Below are 25,335 nucleotides of genomic sequence, written 5' to 3' on the forward strand. Positions count from 1 at the left end.
ATATATATATATATATATATATATATATATATATATATATATATATATATATATATATATATATATATATATATTATTATATGTTTTGCCGTTTAATAAAACGAGATCGCATTTCTTGCTTCATTTTTTTCTCCTCTCATGGCTGTACGTGTTTATCTTAATGCGCAGGTTCTCGACATATACGACTGCTCTCTGGGTTTACTTAGAATCGGGCCTTTCAATTACGACCCCTTGCGAGGCGTGGATCTCTGGCTGGCGCAAACCGATCAATTCATCTTGCAGCACCTGTCAACGTCACCGGAGGTGGAGCTACCACATTTTGCACAACAGGTAGCGCAATCTGTTAGGCCATACGACGTCATTATAATTAGTTACTCTTTGAGGAGGTATTTATTTCATAAAAAAACATAGAAACAAACGAGGAGTAATATGCCACTTAAATTTATAATTGCTATTTCTAGCTTCATCGAACATTATTTTATAATAATCCCAGAATATTATTTTAATATAGCGATTTAATAATATATAAAATTAATAATAATTATCAGTAATAATAAAATTGATATTATTTTATACGTATAATGACATTAAATATATATCTTAATTTAATAATTTGTGAATATTACTTTTAATGGTAATTAAATTATCACAGTTTGAGTTATACATAAATATAATGATAATGAGGATACATAAATATAGTAATAATGAGGCAAGAAGCAAGCATGAAAGATGACGGTTGCTTTTCCCCTGAATAACGACAAAATTTCCATTTCAGGTGCGAGCGACGCTCAAGTACATTCAGGACAATCAATTTCCGGCCGTCACCGTCTTCCGAGATAACAGACCTCATTACTACCGTCGCGACGAAGCCACCGGTGTCTGGCAGCAAATACGATACTAACTCTCTAATACCAGTAAATTCGGCCGGGACTTGCGCGGCGATCGTTCGCGAAGTTGTTTCTGGACGATACGAACATGTAATGTCAAATTGCGAATCGACAAAGCACGAAGCAGGACGATCAAGCCACGGCTCAAAGTCAGACCGGCTGCTCGAATCTGGAGATCCGAACTGCGTCCCTCAGATGTAGCGGTGTCGTCGCTCAAGGGTCGCTCGAGCGAGAAACCCGAAGAAGTCGCATTTGAAAAGGATCGTCCCGCTTTACGATTGGCGAACAAATTGCGGAAGTCGGCGTGTAATTGCAGCCTTCGTCGGTTGGCAATTATCTGCGGTCGACGAGAAAAAGACGTCCGATCGGGGAGAAGCTATGGGATCGAGTATCGATCAAAGCGGTCGTAATCAGCACGCTAGACGACGTCTTCAAGTCTGCTCATACTGAGAGGCGTCCCGTCAATCGTTTTGATGTTATAATCAGAATGGAAGAGATTAGCGTTTAAAAATCTGCACCGATATGATTTGCAATATTTTCTCATTTCTCGTATCCTCGCAAATTATTGCGAATTGCGGTAAGGCAATAAGAAATTTCGAGAAACGGTTCCTTGAACATTTTCGTCTACATACAGGGTGGTTTACTCAAGTCTTAACACACCTATTATCTCCTGAATCGCTAAAGATATTGAAATACGGTTTTTACTGAGATAAACTAGACGAAGGAGCGAATTTGCTGAGTTACAATTTTTTTGTAGAATTTTTATCTGCAGAAATTCTGACTCCAACTTTGATTTGTTAAATGAATTTATATCTTTATTTTACCTTCATCTAGTTTATCTCAGCGAAAATTGCATTTCAATATCTTTAACGGTTCTGGAGATAATAGGTGTGTTAAAAGCTCTGTTATTTCTCGGGCGGCCATATTGGTTTGATGACGTCAGAAGCGAGAAATGACACACCGAAAATTCCTTGCATTTTATTGCTTTATTTTTTACTTTTCCCTGAAAAACTAAATATTTTCCTAATCTCTCTCTCTCTTATTTCTACTTCAGCTTACAATGCCAGGAAGTTCTTTATAGTTTATATCTTTATTTTACATTTTTCCTACACTCTCTTTCTTCTTTTCCTTTTCGCTACTTTATCCTATTTATTTCTTAACCTACTCCTTTTTCTTTTACCTTTTTTCCCTACTTCTTATCCTAGATATTTCTTAACCTATATTTTGGCAAATTCCATCCTTTGGATTTCTTATTCTATAATCTTGGAGATTTGCCATCTGAGAGGAATGCGAGCGTACGAAAATTTTTCTGTTCCTCTGGGAATCGAACCTGGGCCTCTAAAGTGTGGTATACTAATGTATGGACTACTGTGCTACGCTTGCACTCAAATATTTTTCTGATCCTGATACCTGTAAAAAGTACAGTAAACTCAGATATCTTGTTGATATATCACATAGCATCGTGAAATAATTCTTGAAATAATGCTACATTTTTCGGCTGTCACGGTGATTTGTGACAGTTGAGATATCAGCATGTATGAACACATTGAGTTTTTCGATTTTCACAATGTATCATCAGTATCACAGAGTTTGTTGTGAGGATTTTACGGCTGTGAGGATCACGATAGTATACACACTGCACAGAGAAACTGAAAAATAACGCAATAAGACGCAAGAAACTTTCCGAGGTGTCAAACGAGGCTTAGCGTGAGCCTGGCCTAGTGTCAGCCAATCAGCTATGTTGACACATAGCTGTTATTAGCACACATAGCATAGTAGTTATTTCGTGTTTTCGACACTGCTAGGCGTCACCGTCAATTCAGACCTTCTGCGACGAGATAGCAGAGCCTTAACGCTTAAATGGACTATCCTGTATATATACTATATATGCTACTAAGGCTATAAATATGATTTACGTTTTTGCACGTGCAAATATCTAAATAATCGGCTTAATAAACTATTCGAATCCGAATCATCTGGATCTTAATATCCGAATATCGGAGCTCATTAATCGAATTTACACCAACCACTGCCAAAAACTGGAAACGATATTGCAAGAAACGATGAGATTTTTACATTACCAGATTACTAGATTTTTTAATTGTTTTATCGAGACATTCGTGGAAGTTTTTTCTTCATTAGGCAAAGTCCTCATTATTAATTTTTCTTTTTATTCGCACATTCATGGGTTTCTTTTTATTCTCAGATTCGATCGATTGTGAAGTCAATTATCCTTAAATCCAGATTTGAGTAGCCGGGTAATAATCCTTTTTGATTGTTCGGATTTAAAATTGTTTGAACAATTTTAACCTTGGCTTATGCTGAATTTTTATAATTCGGGAGAAATATGTGAATCCTTGAACACACTTTAGAAGAAACTGACGCGCATACATAAATGCATTTGTCGAGACAAGGACAGTGCAAAAGTTTTCTAAAAAAATGTTTAAAGGAATATATTTTCAAATAGATTACGCGTGAACTTTTTAAAGATATTTAAGCAAAATAACACGTATTTGCAAGAGGGGGCGACGTGTGGCGCACAACAACTCCATTGTGAGCAGGCTTGTGCGCGCTGTGAATGCATCGGCATTGTTGAATCTCCTCTTTGATATATGCTTGTATTGCGCGATATGGACGCGACGATATCGGACTCTACGTTGTTGTATCTCTGTTGTTAGTCGTGCGCGATCGTTGCTCCATCGTTGAACGTTCTCTCCGGATTGAATTTCTTCGTCGTCAGTAGCGAGGTAAAGCAACGATACGTATTCTCATCGCGCGATTTAGCGCCAAATGCGACTGCCCGACACTTACTTCATGTATACATCACCTGCGAACTTTCCTATTAGATAACTAACTCGACAGCGGAAGGTCATGTTTGGAGTTGAATATGCGATCGGAGCGTGTACTGATAGCGCTTACGCGTCCACACTTACGCACACAAATACACACACACACACACATATATATAGTTATATATACGTATACACACAAATACAGAAGTAAGTACACACGCATACACACATGTGAAGCCACGAGACACTTATTTCGTTTTTTTTTTCTTTTGTCGTCTTGTTCTTTCAGCTGGATTACAAAAGTTCGAGCAACGAATAATTCCGTACTTGCCATAATAGGGGGAAGAAAGTTAAGCGAAAGGTAGAGGCGAAGCAGAGAACGATGTAAATAATTTTTCAGGGTTGTGCCCGAGTCTTTCGGGTGAGGGAAAGTTCCTTTGCCTCGACACGGTTAGTTTAGCGCGAGGGCATGCGAATCCCTCGAAAAAAGTTTCCGCGGAACATGGAGACACCGGCAGTCGTCTCAAGCCGAAAGTGTTTCGTGAAAATTTGGATGAAACTACATACTCGCACGCACTCGTCTCTCTCTATTACAGTAACCTTTCGAAATGGTCATACAAAACACGATTGCGCCTAATTAGTTTACGAAATTGGAGTAAAGCAGATCCGGAAGATATAAAACGCCGCTCTTGCCGCGCTCTCGGCCGAGCGGCGAGTTGTTTTGCCGAACGTGAGGCTAAAACGTGCGAGATTAGTTTTGGATGAGTGCGAAATTCTAGATTAATCGCTATCTTTATCAGGTACGACGAACGCATACGATAAGGGGAAAATTGGTGCAATAAAGACGATGCGGGAATTCGATCGATGCGGAAATCGTGCGAACGCTCGACGCGAATCTCCCTCCCCCCCGTCGTTGGAAAGCGCGAGCGTGTGCGGTCGCGAAAACGAATAATCAAAAGATGACGAGGCCTTCCCTTACCTGTGGGTTCATCGATCAAGTGCAGGAGAGGATACCCGCTTCCCGGATTGCGTTCGAGACGGCACAGTGAATTTTGCCTCACCGGCCACTTGGGAAACGTTTCACACGTCGATACTTTTCGAATGTAGCTTTCATTGAAAGAGGACGAAAAAAAATGACTCCACGTACCCAATAATTCAGCGTTATCGTCGAGCACGACTCACTCTGGCCTACTTCGCGGTAAACGTATGACGGATTTATCGTCTGCGCACGGTTGGCGAAGCGGGATTCGCTTTTATAGCCTCGTTCTCGGAATCTTGGAGTAATAAAACGCGGAAGAAGAGCGCGTTCACAATTTTTCCATTGTTCTAGTGATAGATAAGCTCTAACTGAGGTTGATTATGATAATAACGATGACGGCGATGATATTGCTGCTGCCGATGATGATGATCATGATGATGATGATGATTGTAATGATGATGAAATGATGAGATGAAGAGGATGATGATGATAACGATATTTCCTAGAAATCGAAGAGATATATTTTTACTATATTATGTAAAGAGCGAATGCACTCGTGAGAGGCGATGAAGCTCTCAGGATCGAACCCACGACACTTTTCCTTCCCAGTCGATCTGCGCGAGTAGAAGTATAGCGGGTGGTTTGCCACTTACTTTGTTGCTTCTGCCAGGAGAATATATGGCTTTTCTCGCTTGCGTCATAAAAACTTTCCGGTGCCCAGCGACACGATTATATAATTTTGTCTCTTTCTCTCTTTCTCAAGCTCCCCTTCCTCCCTTCCTCCCCTCGTGTCCCATTACCTGCTACCCTCTCGTTCGCCTTTTCTTCCTGACCCCCGAGGAAACCCTCTCCCTTGGTCCTCACGGCGCCTTCCTGTTCGATCTCTATCGCATTCTTTCTCGCGTTACGCAGACGCAGTCTTACTACATAATATTATTTGGTGATATATTTATACAATAAACGATGATAGACTAAATGCGACGTTGTGTGCGTTATTTCCATAGTGCACTTGTCCGACGAGATCGCAGCCGCATGCGAGAATTCCCGATCCTAATCTACCCTGTCTGTCGTCGAAGCGGTAAGCTCCCTCTCTGCTGATTTATCAGATATGAGTAATTTCCCACGGTTAATTTGATCGCCCAAGTAATCGCGCGTGGCGTGCGGCGCGGTCAAGTTTGCGGAGGAGCCGCCGAGCAGAGGTCGGTAACGACGTCGTTAACAAACTTGTAAACTGCTACGTAGCGAGTTGTAAACTATTACGTAAGTAAACCATCGCGAGAAGAGCGGAGAAAGGAGCGCCTAGTTTCACGCTAGTGTCCTAGAACGCGCTTATTAAATATCGATTTCAATCGACGATGGCAGAAGCCGCGAGAGAACTTTTTAATTGGTTACATCGCCTAGAGCGGAAAATCGCGATGACACGTTCCCGCTCCAACTAAGACGGTCTAAAACGCAGTGCAATCTTAGCAGCGAGTAACGTCACGTCAATGTTATTACTTCCCATTCAATAACGCAATTATTGTTATATTGCACTTGGCGTTATTGAGTGGGAGATTGTAACGCAGATGTTATCGTCACTTAATGTTTGCTGGGATCGCGCTATCGATCCCTGCGAAAATTGTTATTAATACATGGAGAGAAAATTTTGTAGTGAAAATTATTGTAGAATTTTGTAAACGAGGAATACATCAATATTCTACGGTAATTGATTATTCATACGTGCCACTCATCCCAAAGAGACAGAGATATTGATCATAGCATGCAAACATTCAATGCATATCTTGTGATACTGTAGCAATGTGTTTAACATACGACTGTGTCCAAAAAGTAAGACCAGTTTTCAATTTAAATCGCACATCATAAATATTTTTTTTCTAAGTTGGCAGCATTGTGACAGACATCTGTGACAAATTTCATGTCAAAACATTCATTACTTTTTGCTTTACGCTTGGTTTTGTACAACGCTAAAAGTGCATTCGGCGATTTTTACAATGTCTAATTATATTGAGCAAAGAAGTTGCATTAAATTTTGTTTGCGGAATGAAATTTCGGGTGCAGAAACGTTTAGGAGGTTGCAGAAAGCCTTCGGGGACCATGCTTTGTCGGAAAGGAATGTTTACAAGTGGTATAAACAGTTCAAAGAAAGTCGTGAAAGTGTTGAAGACGAAGAGCGTTCCGGACGATCATCAACCTCTACCGATGAACAACACGTCAAGAAAATCGAAGAACTTGTGCCAAACCATCAACAAAGAGTATTATTTGAGTGTTATGCGTCGTTTGCGTGAAGCTATTCGCAAGAAGAAGCCAGAATTGTGGGCAGACAATTCTTGGTTTTTGCATCACGATAATGCACCTTCTCACACTGCACTCGTTCTTCGTGACTTTTTCGCCAAAAATTCGATCCATATCGTTCCACAACCACCGTATTCACCTGATTTAGCACCGTGTGACTTCTGGCTATTTCCGAAACTCAAAAGACCACTGCGGGGAAATCGTTTTGAGACGATAGAAGAGATACAACGTGAATCGCTACGCGCTCTGAGAGCCATCCCGGAAGACGATTTTAATTCTTGTTTCGAGGACTGGAAAATACGTTGGCATAAGTGTATTGTGTCGGGAGGGGATTACTTTAAAGGCGACGAAATAGATTTGGAAGAATAAATAAATATTTTTTGAAATAAATAAAATTGGTCTTACTTTTTGGACACAGTAGTATGCTTGTTTTAAGAGATATCTATTGTGACATTTTAATCAAAATATCTCTTGTTTCTTTTTTTACTGCAATTCTGGATTTTAATTGCGTTCTCTTTCCGGCAAAGCAGCAATTTTCATGACATCAGACGACTTCTTTTATATATTAAACAAATTCTTTTTATAGGAGGATTTATATATATTTGTGTTAATTATTGAGCACAGACAATATGTTGAAATACGTTCCTCTAGGATATTTTAGGAACTAAAATGTGCTATTAAATAATTTACTATTTTTCTAGCAACGTTTGCTTTTGTTTTTACACATAGAAAAAATACTGCGTTCAAGTAAATGTTTCAAATATCTCGTAAGTTTATACACGAATCTATCACAGATTCATCAAATTTATTTAAAATATACTCTGAATCCTAATACATTTAGCATTTTAGAATACTAAATAAAAAAAAATTTGGTTTGCTTACTACATAAAGTTGAGCTAATTTTTGCTTCGATAAAGTTTTATGCTCCTCCTTCGAGTATGTGATTATGAGTTTTCCTAAAATTTGTCATGAATATTTTTGAAGAGAACCATTACTTAAGGCTCCTGGCCCCTCGCATTGTCTATCTCTTTTTAATGATGTTAGAAGCGAGAAAATGCATGCTAAAAATTCTTGCGAAATACATTGAAATAAAAACATATATCCATAAAGTAACACTTGCAATCGATTAAACAAATTTGTAAGATATTCCGTGCACCCTTTTTGCTCTAACAGTCAATAATTTATAGTAGATTAATCTGAATAGAAATAGACGAAGAAATAAGTTAAGAAGATGAATTGTATGTCACGTTAATTTACGACAAATTATTGATTGTTAGAGCAAAAGGGGAGTGCACGGAATATCTTACAAATCGATCGCAAATGTTACTTTATGGATATATATTTTTATTTTAACGTATTTCGCAAGAATTTTTAGCATGCATTTTCTCGTTTCTGACGTCATTAAAAAAAGACAGACAATGCGAGGAGCTAGGAGCCTTAAAAGAAAGGAAAGTGAATTGATTAATTACTTATCAATATAGAATGATATTTTTCTCCAAGTAGCGAAATTTACTATGTTCTTTAACCAGATAAACCTTACTGTTTCTGCACTACTATAGAGATATAGTAAAATTGAAAAGAATTTATATATGAAAAGAAGCTATTATATATATACATATATATTCTTTCCGTGCATTATGAATGAGACCAAGATCTTTGATGCGCGTTGTCTCGATTGAACGCAAGAGAGAAAGAGATCGGCGATACTTGAATTGCGAAATTCGCTTTTCAGAGGAACCAAAGGCTGAATATCTGCCATTGTGCTTTCGAATATATATATTGCGGCGTGTCATTAACAGAATATCGCGTATACGATTCGCTGAACGTCAACAGCTCAGGTGCGCTTGTGTCACCTATTTCCTAGCAGTTGCGCCTAGGAGTTGCCTGATTGTTAGGAAGAGGAAACTTCCGTTCGGAAAGTTCGCCTTGGGCGACTTAACGAGTCTGCCGGCACGCTTCGGCACAGAACGGCATTCGTAGCGAGAAGTTGATAATTCGGTTGGACGATCATCCGGAAATAATACTGTACGCGCCAGCAACTCGAAGGAGTTGCGCCTAGGCAGCGCCTCTGCAAGATGCATCGGCTAAGATGCAGAGAAGAGTCGCGCGTTTTCTCAAAGCACCCTCGGCTGCTATTTACAAAGCGGCATTTCGCGCGATTACACGCGTTCTTGTACGCAACGATAAATCATGTTGACACCCATGCCGCGCGCAATTGATTGAGAGCGATCACATAAAATAGCGTGAGCCTCTCCGTCGGCGAGTGATCGCGGCGAGAGATATTTCTTCATAAATACCGAATCCAAGAAAAAATCCTCTATCCCTCTTTCTCTTTGAATGGACGTAATATTTTTTTTTCAGTTAGTAAAGTATTAAAATCAAACGTCTTGATATGCAGAAGTCTCTAGAAATAAAGATTTAATTGAAATAACATTTAAAAAATTCGGTAAAATCAATGAACTGTATGAAATCGGTGAGAAATCATTTTACTTTTGTTTTAAGAAAAATATGTAAGTTTGTATAAATTTTCGTTAGAGTATTTATTTTTCTTCATTTTCATTGGTTAATTTTGATTCTTCTCGATTTCAATCTTTTATTATATTTTCTTTAGTTTGAAGGTAATATAAAAGTACAAGAGATTGAAGAAACGCGAATTTAGTCGAAATAACAATCAGATTCTGTTGTTAAAATCAATTAACAGAAAAACTGATAGGAAATTATTTTGTTTTTACTCCAGAAAGAACATGTATAAATTTACATTATTTGTCAGAATATTTATTCTTTTTTATTTCAATTGATTAATTTTGATTCTTCTCAATTTAAATTTTTGTATTCTCCCAGACAGCACGTATTTCTCTCTTTTTCGTCAAGAGACGTCTTGTGGACGTTCTGGAGACGTCCTTATGTCCTCAAGACATCCCTTGAAAGATCCGTATTGTCTGGGCTCTTTATATCAGGTAAAAGTAGATCAGATCTAAAAGTACAAAAGATCGAGTTAAAGATAATCTAAAAGTACGAGGAGTACAAAAGATCGAGGAAGCGCGAATTCAATAGAAATAACAATTTGAGAATTCGACCGTTAAAATCGATTGATTGAAACCGATGGAAAACCATTCAGTCTTTGGTCTGTTTGAGAGAATATGTATAAATTTGCATAAATTCATCGGGAAGTATTTATGTCTTTCTTCGCCTCAACTGAATAATTTCGATTCCTCAATTTCAATCTTTGCATTCTCTTCAGGTCGAACACGATCTAAAAGTACGAGAGAGATCGGGAAAACACGCCTGTATTAAATACCGGCTTTTCCGGCGAGCCGTCCAGACCTCCATTGTCCTCGCGTCTTCATCTGCTCCAGCCTGTTCCACTCTCCGCAATTCCCTCTTTTTGCTGCGAGATAAGAAGAAGACTGTCGGGAAAGAGAGAAGGGAAAAAAAGTGCGAGCGAAAGGACGGGCGCAGTATACACACACGTACACACACAGTGCCGTCGCGACGGCGAGTAGTAACAGACGATCGCCGCGCAGACTCCTCGAAGGCGACGCGGCCCTCGCAGTAGTCGGCGTCAAGCGCTTCGTCCGACGCGCTCAGTGCCGTCCTGTCGTCAGCTCGAGGACGGTCCTTTCCCGCGTCGCCGTGTCTCGCGATCGCACCACGTTTCCGGCTGTTACGGAGGAGGCGCCTCTTGAACGCCCGCTCCTGCTTCTCGTCACGGTGAGTTTCACTCTATTATTTTGTCTATTATTTTATCAATCACGCTCATACCACACTAAACTCTCCGGAGAAGTTCTTTTCCGAGAGTTCCCACGCTTTCTGAGCAGCTTTATCGCGCCAATGACCGGCGCCAGTGACATCTCTGTGTCTCACTAACTTATCTTAAAACGTAAGCAACAAATTAAAAACGTACAGCTGATGAAACATAAGCTAACGAGCATACGCGTCGCGAATTGCACTTGTTTATCGCGTCCGTGGTGATTCACATTCTCGAGTTGGACATGGGAATGATCGGTGAAAATCAGAGTCAAGCGTGTTAACTCACCCCGGTCGGAGCGCGTTTGAGGTAAAGAGCGTGTGTTTCGTCTCGTGAGTTATTCGCGCTTGTACGTGTGTTCGCAAATGTGAGTCATTGTTTTGTTCTATTTAAAGTCCATCGACGATACAGACACGCGTTACCGCGCGCCATCGATCCCTGATTTGTTTTTCTTTCAAATAATCTCACAGTGTGCCATAAATACACAACCTTGGCTCGATGGCTTTCCGTCGTGTTTTCACGTATATTCGCAAGTACGAGTCACTGTGTTTCGTTTTATTTAGAGTAAGTAGACAAAACAGACATGCACGTCATTGATTTTAAAAAATTTTTTAATAATAACGTCATAAATGTGTGAATTTTCTCCTCGGTCAGTAATACGATTTATGATTTAAATATTATGTGTACCGTATAATATAACGTTCTTTTTGAGCGTTCTGATTATACGTGGATATTGCGCGTGGACGATTGTGTGTGCACTGAAAAAAAGTTTGGTAATATTTACCAAATGCGTTTTACCATACAATTTAATAAATAGTAATCAATATGGTAAATGTTACCAAATGTTTGGTAATAATTACAAAATTGTTAGTAACATTAACTTTCATATAGTAATATTCACCTCTTATATTAATATTTCCCTGATACAAAAATCTTGCAGCTTGCCGATACTGAATGTGTATTTACTCCATTAAGAAAATCACAAGAAACATTGTTGTACTTATACAAATGAATTTAGAAACTTAAAAACATACGAAAAGTTTGTAGAAAGATTCCTATATATATATATAAGTGAGTGATCAATTTTCTGTTAAACATAGTAAAACAAAGCAGCACATATTTATATAAGACTGTAAGAAATACGAGAAGGGCATATCGTACCTTCCGTTAAATCATCAAGAGTCATTGACACATTGACACATTGACACCTCTTATATTTAGTTGATACTATTTCACTAAATGTAGTAATTATAACACAGGCTGGATAATTATTACCAGAAATTTTTCTCATGAGTATCCCGCGATCCAGGTCCTTAACATCCATCGTTTCTAGTAATCGTCCCATGTAAATCGCACTTCAGTCACTGCAGTTCATTGTACGCGTGACCACGATCATTTTAACATGTTGACTGCCGCAATGATCGATGTTATAATACTGCCATATATCACTAACTTATGTGTAAAACGCGTAAGCAACTACGTGCAACAAATTTAACACATAGCTGATAGGAGGTTGATGAAACGATTTGACGAATAGATATGCCGCGAATTCCATTTATTTCCTACATATTCGATGATTCAAATCGAATTCAAATTGAGTTGAGTATTAAAATCAGTCTGGCAGTCAATATGTCAATGGCTCTTGATGATTTAACGGAAGGTATGATATGCCCTTTTCGTATTTCTTATAGTCTTATATAAATATGTGCTGCTTTGTTTTACTATGTTTAACAGAAAATTGATCACTCACTTATATATATAGAAATCTTTCTACAAACTTTTCGTATGTTTTTAAGTTTCTAAATTCATTTGTATAAGTACAACAATGTTTCTTGTGATTTTCTTAATGGAGTAAAAACACATTCAGTTTCGGCAAGCTGCAAGATTTTTGTATCAGGGAAATATTTACGTTAACTAATAGTTTGGAATGTCGGTACTGCACATTTTTAACGTTCTCCTCATATATTGAGCCACTTATTGTTGCACGTTCTTTCATTGTTCAAAAGCATTTATAATTCTCTGCAGCCAATAGAACGTAAACTATGCAGAATACTGTGAGTATTTTACCGGTAAACCTTTCAAGTATGGCATTCCCTTAGGAGCAACGATAAATATGTGCGTTTAGCATTTCAAGCGAAATGACATAAGCTGCGCAGCGGAATATGAGTCGGATAATTGAAATAGAGGGTACTGAACCGTGGTATCGAACCGACAAGGCATAGTGTTTTAAATAGACACACGTGTTGGAAAAATGATTGAATTATAGTTTCGCGTTTGAAACGAAACACTGCATTAAGCCAGAACCTTAAAAATGAGTAAAATTGAACCAGACTAACTTTTCAAGCGTTGTCATTCTAAAAACATGTGTTTCGTTTTTCTACTACAACTTTTTTCAAATTCATTAAATGGCAAGAATGGATAGATTCATATTCTTTGATGTTTTCTACATTGATTAAAGAAAACAGCATTGAATTTTGATCCTTTTTACGGAAGTTATGAACAAATAAAAGTGCGCTGGGTAAAGTTTACCTATGCTCAGGGTGTGTGATTAGGGTTCTAGTATTCAATCTCTCAGATATTTAATCATTAAGAATTTATTTTGGCCAAGAAAAAAATGTATTTAAAAATTTAAAATTTCCCAAAATTTATTTTGAGAGCTTTGCAGAGATGTTGGTAGCGAATAACACTTTTTTTCAGGCGGATTATAATGTCGACGATGTATCGCATTTAAAGTTTGCACATTTTACAATATGAGAGAAGTGCAAACTTCGTTAATTTGCATAAACCTTGAATAATTTGAAGAAAAATGAGAAAACTGCAACATGTGCGATATATTCTCGGCTCAAATTTAAAACGCAAAATTTTAATTAATTGTATTATTTCTCAAGCGCGTGTGTGTGTTAGAAAGTGCACGTATCAGCGTACAGCTAATTAGCTCTTCCCATGATCAAAGTTGATCCAACGTGCAAACAGCTTGAATGAGTAATAAAGCGCGCTACTCCCCTGAAACGAACATGTTGCGAATAATCTCGACACTTATTATCTGAAAATAACGTATATTGCGTTGAATATGCAGCTTAATACACAAACTCCAAAGAAGTGTAATTCGAGATCGTTGGATGATATTTACGTGAAACTAACAAGTAAACCTACTCAAGTGTTACACTCCAATTTTGATAAGCTTTTAACATGCTGTAGTCTACGTCTAAATAAGAGACACATATTTTTTATACGTGCCCATACGGCCGGTAAGAGGGTGAAACACCCTCTTGAAAAAAATCGGTTTTAATATTTCTGAGCGAATATTATCGGAACGATAAATAATAATACAAAAAAAAGTTTCAAATAAAAGTTTTATGGGTTTTAATGAGCTTTATAACAATGCACTCAGATTTTTCGAAAACATCATTTTTTTCGAAATCTCTTTTTCCTCCCTTAATTTTGTAAAATCTGAATGCATTGTTATAAAGCTCATTAAAACCCATAAAACTTTTATTTGAAACTTTTTTTTTGGACTGAACGGCCGCTTGTTCATTTCAATTGATCACGCTCCGAAGGCAATAACGTATCCTAAAAGCGAGGATACAAATGATACAATGAGTATTGTGGTGGCAAACGCGAAATCGGGAACCACGCTTGCGCGTTGAACCGCAAGCACGCGTGGCTCTAAATTCTCGCATCTGTATTCATTAAGCGATGAATGAGTGATATTGCTATGGACTCGTACACATACAATCATTCCCATAGTTAGCTGACGGTAACTCCATTGCGACGAAGGCAGTTGCCTCTCTCGAATGGGACGAAGGAAAAAGAGTAAAGGGCTCTTATCCACCCAATTCTGCTTGAAGTGCATGACCCTTAGAACACGTTTTATGCACGTACGTGGTGAATCGCGACGTATAATTTATCGGGTCATTGGTTGTTTCGAGTTATTAGTCGCTCTTGGAAACGAAAAAAACTGAAGTTGAGAAAGAGAGAAAGAGAGAGAGAGGGAGAGAGATCAAACGAGTGCGATATATTCGCAGTGAAACTTGAAAAATTCGAACGTGATCGTTCCGCCTTCTCGTTGAAATATCGAGTCGAACAAAAGCAATATTACAGCGAGTGAATTTTTCAGGTAACGCCACATGATTCAGGACGCTTTTACGGTGTGCTAATGAGTGTTATAAAGCATAGTGATTAGGATTGTGTAATAACTACTCAGTAAACACCTACTACACCAGCAACACAACGTCGACGCTATAATTTCCTACTACAACAATATAAATGCAATATACAAATGACGTTCGCAAAGTTTTCCTGAGCGAGTCCTTCAGGCGCTTTTGTCATTTAACATGGATGCCATTAATATCTCATTAACTTCCGCCAACGATCGATATCCTCGATCGTCCCGCGAGGTAAGAAAATCGTTGGGAAACGAGTGCACGATAAGTCGGTGTTGTTACTTGCAGCTGCGGGTCCCACGACGGCTAATTGCGAACGTTCGTGTAGCGGGATCGTAATTAACTATCATGCGCCTCGGAAACGCGAACAGGAAGCTCCTCCCGATTTAACTTCTGCTTTCGATCGGTGCATTCGCCAGAAAAGTCGATTGAAAACGAGCAGCCCCTCGCTAAAATCACTCTCAACGATGAGGCACGACATAAGCAGGGGAGACCAGGTCTAGATGGCCGCAGGGATATGTTGCTCATGAGCTTTTTTAGTATTTATCTTGAGAGATTTTGTCAAACAATGTATACAAAATCGCGGATTCTTTTAGAGAACATAAGTACTTTTCCCTGAGTTATTAAGATCAAAATAATATTATAGCCAAAAAATAGAAGAAACTAATTTAATAGTAGTAAAGTAAATTTTCGAACTCTCTCTTGTCAATTTTGCATTAATATTCCCCGTCGTGAATGAATACAGTTAACCGACGTGTTACTAACTAGAATGAAGTTTTTTGTAAGTATACGATATAATAAAAGCAATTTTTATTCATAAAATGATTGAAACCGAGCATATGGGCGGACAAGTTAAAGTTAGCCCATATTTAAGGGCTAACAGAAGACGTGGAGACGTCCTTATCGTGGCCCTCGCCATATTTTCCGGCACGTATCATGCGCGATCGTACAGGGCGTGCGTGCTCGTCGAAAAAGTGGAATATTACATATACAGGGTGTCCCAAAACTGGTAGAACACCCGTTAGGGGTAGGTAGGGGGTGCAATTTGGAATTGAAAGTTCCTCTTGCATTTTTGGATCCGTCAATTAGTTAACGAAATATTAATGAATTAAGTCTGCCAATCTCTTACCGTCCCGAGTGAGCGCTCAGAGACGTAGAACGCTGTGGACTTCTCAGGGGCCCTTCTTGTCCGTTTGTCTCCCCTTTTTGTATCACAAGGGAATAAATGTGGATGAGTGAGTGAGTGGATGTGTGGGTGAGTGCCTGACCGGGACTAGGAGGGGAGGGGGTGGCAAGTTTTCTGTATGTGGGAGTAATGTGCGTGTGTTTTTGTGTGCGATTATGAGTGTATGGATAATTTGAATGTTTTTAGTGAAAATGGGCGGAATGATTGCGCTTTATATGCCGGAGGGGGAGGACATGTGTGATATGCTTCCTTCGAGTGCGTGGATCACTTGGATGTTTTCTGCACGTTGGTGGTCGAGTACCGTGAATAATTTTAGTGTGTGTGTGTATGGGAGGTAGGGGGATGAGGAGTGTAAGTGATTTTCTTGCGTTGTTGTATGAGAGGCACATTACTCCCACATACAGAAAACTTGCCACCCCCTCCTCCCCTCCTAGTCCCGATCAGGCACTCACCCACACATCCACTCACTCACTCATCCACATTTATTCCCTTGTGATACAAAAAGGGGAGACAAACGGACAAGAAGGGCCCCTGAGAAGTCCACAGCGTTCTACGTCTCTGAGCGCTCACTCGGGACGGTAAGAGATTGGCAGACTTAATTCATTAATATTTCGTTAACTAATTGACGGATCCAAAAATGCAAGAGGAACTTTCAATTCCAAATTGCACCCCCTACCTACCCCTAACGGGTGTTCTACCAGTTTTGGGACACCCTGTATAGCGAATATTATATTTTTCCTAGCACATTTCTGTCGCGTTGTTATCTCGGGTGCACACACGATCGGCGGACTTTTTGCGAGAAGCGGACCCGCGCCGCGATCTAATCGGCCGCGATAAATTTTCCCGGTCGCGATCGAGTGTCGTCGCTCTCATAATTCATGATTCCGCTTTTTGCCTCGTCGGCGGACGCCCTCGCGCTTTATTAAAATGTCGTCTCCTCTCCCGACCCGTCTCCTTGTTCGCCAGGATTATCGACGCATCGCGCCGCGTACACAACGCACTCCCGTCCCCGTGATATTATTTTCTTTTTATCTCGGTCATCGACGTCGTCGCGTGTCGCGCGAGGAGGCTGATTATCGCCGCGCGGCGCGGCGGCTCGATCGCCGTTTAGGGATGTAACACCCTAAGGCCGAAGTGGAACGAGTACGTCGATTCGGGATCGATGATCGGCCTTTCGCGTTTGTCTACCCGTAGAAACTTATTATACGCGCAGTGGAGAAACTGACTTATCATGGTCAGTTCTCTTTTTTTCTCGCTATGTTCAACCTCTTCTGTTTCTCCTTCACCCTCTTCTAGAGCAAACCCTCTTCTGTGTGACAAAGAAAGCTCTATTCTTCAATCTTGTCGTCAGCTGTCCCATAAGACTAGCCGCAGTTGATTCTATAAATCGATTCCATGGACATATAGAGTAGACTGTGGATAGGATCCATTTGGAGCTGCAAACGCTTTAGAGCCCGTAAAGAAAGATTGTGATTGGTCCATATGGCGGTTCGAGGCTTTTGCAGCGTCAAATGAATCTTACCCTCTGCATTGCTGTAGGGGAAATAAAATCAGCGTTAGAAAGAGAGGGCAACAGAAAGTAAGATATTTTCTTTGTCTAGTTGGTGAAGAGAACGAAGGATGAGAATCGATCACACGACGAATGCGTTCATTACTTCTCTCTATGTTTTATTCTCTTCCGTTCGTTTCTTCTACATCAGCCTCTTCTGAAGTACTGTTAGACGGAGGAAGCATTTGCGTATCTTGTCATCAGCCATCTTGTAAGAGTGCGCACTCGATTCTATGAGTTTATGAGAGAAATGGACCGCTCGTTCTTGTACGCGCGCAACCGCCAGGGATGACGTATTTAATCGGATTAAGGCGAACCTCGACTGCCTACTTTCTTCTCTCGGAGCAGGAAGCGAGTAATCGACTTCCAAGACCGATTTTACCCGCCGTTTATTGCGTTGCGTCTCGTACCTATCAGGTTTTCCTCTTTCTCTCTTCTCTTCTCTTCTGCTCTTCTCAAGGGACCCACCCCGGTATATCAGCCGTCGTCGTTACTCCGCGAGTTATTAGCAGCCTTGATATTCCGATGGCGAAGTTCTAATGTCAATGCGAAGTGATAAAGGGGCGCCGCGATTAATTGCGTTACCGAGCGAACTTATTAGTTGTGTTCGTTATTGAATTAATCCTCTCTCTCTTTTTGCTTCTTTCTCTCCCTCCTTCTCCCTCTCTCCCTTTTTTGGTCTATTACTCTCCGCGACCTTAATTTCGATTTTCCAGTTATAATCCACACGTTCAATTATTTTAATTATATATTTATAATTAGAAGAATAATCATTATCACAGTATGCATATCATATATATACATATATTTTTTTTCTTAATCTTTTATCTGATTTTGACAAGTGGAAGTAAGGTTTTGCTGCAAAATTTGTAGTACACCAATTCGTTACACGCTATGCCAAAGTTAACTATCTGCGTTTGTGGCGATATAATTATCCGGCTTATCCGTGCGATTTGCGTGCAATGACACTGTCTGTGTTAGCAAATGTATCAATACTAGGAACAGTCGGTGCTATTAACCGATTCTTTACACGAGAATTTATTGATTGCGGTTCTATACTTATAACTGAACTACCAGCTATAAGTATAGACTCGTTTCAATGAAGAATGCATTAATATTTTATTATACTTTAGATTCCAGAAACGGAACTTGTCTTGTTTTGTCTTGTTGAGGCTTGAAGTTATTATTAGTTGGGCTCTGGTTATTGAATTACTTCTCTCGTTTCTTTCTTTTTTTTAGCCTGTGTTACCCTCCGCGACCCTTAATTTCGCCGGCGGATTCACCGAGCTTTGGGCACGACTTTTCCCAACTGAAATTCTGGAATACGTATATCAATTAATTTCCGAGCGGCGCAGGTGATTAAAGTTTAAGCGAATTTTGCGAGTTAAGCTTCTCAGAGATAATTAAATGACAGGCTCTCTTATCGCTCACGCTTGACATCGACAGTGAGTTTTGTTTATCTGAAAATCTTAATTATAGGTTTAATTGCCGAGCTACTTAATGCTGAGCGTCATAAAGCTGCTGTAATTGACAATCTCTCGAAAACCTCGCGCGAAAAACCCGTCAGTAAAATTGAGGTCGAATGCCTCGGGACAGCTTGAAAAGTATTGAATCTCGAGCTTTAAATAACTTGCGTTTTCTTCTCTTTTATTTTTAGCAAAAGATATCCCGCTTGTTTTAGATATTCTAGGATGTTTCCAAGACGTATCATTTGTGCCATTTGCGTCGTATGTTTCATTAAAATATTTACAGAACATTTTGTGCTATCCGAATATTGACACCTCTTGTCAACCATCGACATGCTAATTCGCGTCGCAATCTGTCGAGTGTCATTTCGATAAGTGCACTCTCTAAAAATAATGTTCATAGAAATGATTACACGGGATGACGACGAAGTTTGTGAATTACGAAGTGCTGCGTGAAATTAAAAAAAAGAAACGTAACTTTATAACTCATAATTATTAATTATTGCCGGATCATGCTTAAAGAACGAAAAGCTCGCGCCTGGTTGTTTCCGCGAAAAGACGGAGCATTCCTTGTTGGTCTTTCAGTTCCCTTCGCTCCTTTTGAACGTCGCTGCCATGTTCGACGATCTTTGAAACAAAGCTTTTTCGGGATTTCCCGTATTTTGCAGTAAATTGGACGAAAGCTTTGAAATCCGACGCTGTTGTTGCAGATACCCCGCGTGCATTCCCCCGTAACGACGACGGATTAAATTACTATTCTATGTGTCTCGAATTCCGCTAATTCGGGACGCGCGTCAACAGGATTGTTTTATAAATAACAGAAGCGCATCAGCCGCGTATAATCCTTTCCCTATTTATATTACGCTTACCCGATTGAGAGAAGAAGCGAAGGGTTTGTCGCGTCGCTTCAGATACAAGATAAGAGATAATTGATAATCAACTGTGGAAGCATTATTTATACTGTTCTGTAACAGATTTAAAAATTTAAAGCAAGCAGGGGTTTCAAAGTCATCCTTGACATGTTTAAAAATCTTACTTGTTTATTTCTGTAACTTGTTAGAAAATAACAGAAACAATCGATTTTGCCAACTTACTCAGGTAGTCAACTAGCCCCATTTTCTCTATTTCGATATGCAGGGCGAGTCATCCAACGTTAATCTTTAAAACATCTTTGTTGTTCTTGTAGCAGAGGAAAATGTATAAGGAATAAATTGTGTAATCAGGAAAATTGGCTGACTATAATATTTATCTCTTCCATCCGCACAATTTATTCCTTGAATGTTCTCCTTTTGTATACATTGAGAAAGAGAAAGAAAGCAAATATTTAAGAAATAAAGAATATTTATTTGCGATAGATAATAATATACAATAATATACTTGCTTATACTGATAAAATATTTTTCAAATATGAAAATAGATACTATTTTCAAAACTTAGCTTGCTATAAGAGAGCAATTGTTTATTTTATTTAAATAAAAGAATTTAGATCTAAATAAATATGTTATTAGTACCCACCGAATAAATATCTTTTATTTTTCAAATATTTTCTCTCAGTGTATATAAAAGCACTAGAAACATTTTAGAATCTAGAGTGTGATTTACTTTATATATAAAATTTATTTTATATAATATAAAATATATTAATCAAACACATAGACAGAGAAATTCATATTAAAATATAATTGCGAATGTAAATTTGGAAACTCGATCGAAATATTGACCAGATTAATTTACTGCAATTCGTTAAAAAAACTATTTACTGTAGTTCGTTGCAAAATAAAGTATTGCATAAATTGGCAGAGTAAGTTTCAGATAATACGTATTGGGATTTTTACACGCACAACATGACATTTCTCACAAAACAATCTTTAGCGATCGAATTGTGCGGTGAGTTGATTATGGGTTCCCGGGACGACGACACTGAATTGGATTGCCCGACATGACGTATCGACGTAACATCGACGTCCGAACGCGAAGTTCCGGCACGTAAAGTTAACGAAACGTCTTTCAACTATCGCCGTGTGCACGTTGCGAAGTAAATTAACTTGGATCTCGGTTCTGGTAAAAAGATCTCCGGAGGTTAGCGAAATGTGTATCCAATGATCCGATCGAATACCTGAACGAGAACTTTTGCGACTCACGTACGAGGACGAAGAGCACGTAATCTGGCGTTGAATGAAGTATACGGAACGTTCCGTTACATTTTCGGGAATAGTTTGACTGCAGCGAACGGTGAGGCAAATATGATACCGTTTCTTCCCACGTATGCCGCGAAATTTGATGCAGGACTGCTTTTCTAAACTTATCACGCAACAAAATGTGCAGTAAATAAAATCACAGTGAATTCGGCAGTCTGGAAAAACAACCTGGAGATTATTTAATTTTATTATCGTATATGTATTATTTTTTATAATTTTCATGTTATTTTATATTTATCATTTTTATTTTTGTTCTTTTTCTCTGTCGTAAAGAGATATAAACCTCAAATATCAGAAATATGAGTAATTAGTCAATAAATTGTCAATTAGGCTGCGTGAATTCTCACTTCTTAATCGTACGCAATCGATCGTGGTGTGAAGATTAATATTTTTAGCGACGTTTTGGGTTGGCGGTTATGAAAAATATTCATTCAGATAATGTGCCTCTAAAGACGCCGCAAAGATCGCGAAACGGTGCGTCCCGCCGGCGACATTCTAAAGTTACAAACTGAGTTTAACGGGGAAAGCTGGTCGCCCTTTTGCCACTGGAAGTTCCTTTATGGGCTTCATTCAGAAAATCTCTCTCGTCTCGCCCGAGGAAATTTGACTTCTCTCCCTTCGAAATAGAAAAAAGAAATGGAGCGTAATAACCGACGGGCATTTAGCGGCGTAATAAGTAGCAGTCACGTTTTAATATTGCCGAAACAACAGGTACACTTTAATCAATCCAAAGTTTGCCAAAGTCACGGGGAGATTGTTTTCTGCGTGATTTTGATGCGATCATTGTGTTATTCCCCGCGGTTCAATATATATATATATATATATATATATATATATATCTTTCCTCCTAGAGGGCCAATATCGTTTCCCTCCCTCTCTACGGGTTCGGGAACGCCTGCTTTAGCGCGTAATACAGGATTCGAGAAAGTAGGCCAGTAAGAAAAATTCGACGAGTGTCCGAGGCTGTCGCCGCTCATTACGCGAGAAGGCGAACCTCATTCTCTCTGCGACAAACGAGCGCGCCGTGACGGGCGAACACCAATTTTATAAAACGAACAATCAATTTTAAGGGTCAAGGTCCTCTCCCTCCAGGCATTTAGGGCTGTCCATCTTCATATATATACAGGATGTCTGGTAACTCGCAGCCGCGGTGTACAGTTGTGCGCGATAATGCACCAATCTTCTTTGATTAATAACTAAACATCTACGTGGTCATTTTACGGAGAGAGAGAGAGAGAGAGAGAGAGAGAGAGAGAGAGAGAGAGAGAGGGGATTTGCTGCAGCAGTAAACCAATTTGCTATATATGGACAGTTAAACATAATTCGCTGTGTTAGCTACTTTTTCTTTGCTGCAGGAACCTATTTCCTTGCTATGATTACAAGAAAATCTACTCGTACAGTAAGAAAAGTGGTTAACGCAGCAAATTTGCTACAGATGAACAACTAAACATAATTTACTGCTTTAGCTACTTTTTTTGTTGCAGGAGCAGATTTTCTTGCTATCTTAGCAAGGAAATTGGCTTCTGCAGCAAAGAAAAAGTGGCTAACAAATTATGTTTATCTTTTTTCCGTGTTGGTAAAGGATTTTTTTATTCAGTTTGATCTAATATACAAGCATATAGCGGCAGACGTCGCCATCATAGCTCATTTACCATATGGCACGTGATTATTCATGAATCTTCTTTGATTAATAACTCGATTAATTTTACGTGGCTGTTTGCAAAATGATATTTTTTTGTTTAGTCTGACCTAATCTATCTGTATATCGCGATTCCTCTGTGAGTTACCGGATATCCTATACTTCATCGTATAGATTTTTCAAAAAAACATTCTGACACTCATTTCGCGACGTTCCTATTTCGTCTTATTTACGAATAAAATTGTACATACGTTGCGCTAGAACAATACAACAAGCTTTAAATTGCCTCATAACACCTTTTTTTATTTATAATAACAAGTACCTAAGATGAACGTCTCAATTAATGGCCGAATGGTTCTCATCGTGAGAATGAAAGAATTTAGATTTAAATAAATGTTATCAGCGCTGAATAAATACTTTTTATTTTTTCAGATATTTTTCTCTTTTTTTAACATTGGATGCGTGATTCACCCTTATATAAAATTTATATCTCATATAATGTAAAATATATTAAACCGAAGAGAAACACACAGAGCTTCGTATTAAAATACGATCGCGAATATAAAATTGGAAATTTATTGAGTGTCTTTTAATGGATGAATACTGGCCGGTTTAATTGGCCGCAATTCGTTAAAAGTATATTGTATAACACGAACTGTCGGTATAAGTCAGATAATACACTCTGGGACCTACGCGCGCGCAACATTAATAAATTAACCAATTAATAATGTGTGTGTTGAACTAAATACACACAAAATAGATTTTGCCGGGAAGCTCTTGTTTTGAGATTTTAATTATATTTTATTAATTTATGGGGAGAGTTTACATTATTTATAATGTTTCCTCAAAACTGGCTAATGTGACACGTAATTTCATCGCAAAAATAAAAAAATATATAAATTTATTAAAATCACAAAATAAAAGGGTTAAAGGTAAGAGCATTTAAAAGCCAGGCACAGGTGAAAAAGTGCAATCAATGTATTACAATTATATAAATATATAAATTTACGTTTCGACCCGATTTAGGTCCTCTTAATTTATTAATAAAATTTATTAATAAAAAATAATAAGTAATTATTATTTGAATATCGCAAATCCATACGGAGCCGGGAATGTATTTACAACCTATTACTGACTTAAACGTGACAATTTATTGACTAATTACTCATATTTCTGATATTTAATAAAGTAGGACAAGTTGAGACATTAACGTTATTTTTTAACTCTATAACGAATAAAATTTACAAAACACATGTTCTTCTTGGAAATGGACGCTTAATTCATTTTTGTCATATTTATTCAGATTGTAACTGATGGGACAAAAAATATTCTAGTACCGATTAGCCATTTATATGAATTAATTGCGAAGATTGCATATTTTGTTACTTTTTCTGCTTATAAAATATTCTTTAATCTTCTCTCAATTTTGGCACAATTATTTCAATAGCTTGAAATTGAAGGATAACTGTACAGATCCAACAAACAGACACGTGATATCAATTATCAGCTTTTAAGATATCGGCAAGCAACTGTCGCCTTGTCAGCTTGTACAGTTATGATGCTCCAGAACTGACTACTTTTTTAATTTCATTTGAAAAACTTGTTATAACTGATTAGATATAAAGTATGGAGTAAGAACACATATTTAGAAGAAATACAGATCAGCTGACTTATTAGGGAAAATAGTTGCACAATTGTTACAGATTGGAACGTAGTCATTTTAATGGAAATATTCGCATCGATTAATAATTTTACAACTAATTTATAACAAATGTGAGACGACAAAGAGACATTCTCTTCTCCAACGCGGAATAACTGTCTCCAAAATTTTCCTCTCTTCCTCGCTGTTAACATAACTTATTGTATTTATTCTGTTCGTTTTTTATTTTGCCTTCCATTTTTGTATCTCAAACGTGGGATCTCATACATAAAGTGTGCGAGCTGTAAAGGATGAAAATAATTTTTATGTCGAAATGCGCGTTTTAATTACGCGCGAAAAGCCAACGAGTGTTAGTAATTTTTAATTCATATTTTTCAATTAATGATAGCGTCTAGTATTGGTGTATGCAATTTTAACACATTACACAGTCGGCTTTATTGAATTTTTAATTCGTTCAAAAAGCTCTCGCATTTAAACAACCGAAATATATTTTCCATCCGCGTGCCAAAAAACGGCCGAAAAGCGGCCGGGCGCGCGATGAAGTTTCATTTCAAGTGTCTCCGAGTCGTGAGTTATCCGTATTTTTCGATAAACACGCGACTGTGCGCTATTAACTCGCAATGAAATATCGCGGCGGCAGCAACAATATTTGCCCGGATTTCCACCGCGCCGCGACCCAGCCGAAAGAAGCTCGTTGTTTTTAATCGATTAGTAATACACGACCCAGAGAGAGAGAGAGAGAGAGAGAGAGAGAGAGAGAGAGAGAGAGAGAGAGA

General features: G+C 38.5%; 2 protein-coding genes across 6 annotated transcripts in view; both read left to right on the forward strand.

The window, feature by feature from the left end:
- The window catches only part of LOC116840384 (protein N-terminal asparagine amidohydrolase), a 119,824-nt gene extending 114,190 nt beyond the window's left edge, over window positions 1-5,634 (forward strand). For all 5 annotated transcript variants that reach the window (XM_032807006.1, XM_032807005.1, XM_032807007.1 and 2 more), the window contains 2 exons: window positions 169-330; window positions 776-5,634. In XM_032807006.1, the coding sequence (XP_032662897.1) occupies window positions 169-330; window positions 776-901 (288 nt within the window). In that variant the 3' untranslated portion in view covers window positions 902-5,634. The remainder of the gene's footprint in view (window positions 1-168; window positions 331-775) is intronic.
- Window positions 5,635-10,502: 4,868 nt separating this feature from the next.
- LOC116854165 (GTP-binding protein Di-Ras2) overlaps window positions 10,503-25,335 on the forward strand; it is a 181,011-nt gene continuing 166,178 nt past the window's right edge. The window contains exon 1 of the mRNA XM_032835817.1: window positions 10,503-10,661. The gene's annotated coding sequence lies outside the window, so the exon portion shown is untranslated. The remainder of the gene's footprint in view (window positions 10,662-25,335) is intronic.

The sequence above is a fragment of the Odontomachus brunneus genome, unplaced genomic scaffold, assembly GCF_010583005.1.
Source record: "Odontomachus brunneus isolate Ranch 3 - 2012 unplaced genomic scaffold, Obru_v1 Obru_scaffold_009, whole genome shotgun sequence".
In the NCBI taxonomy this organism is placed as follows: Eukaryota; Metazoa; Arthropoda; class Insecta; order Hymenoptera; family Formicidae; genus Odontomachus; species Odontomachus brunneus.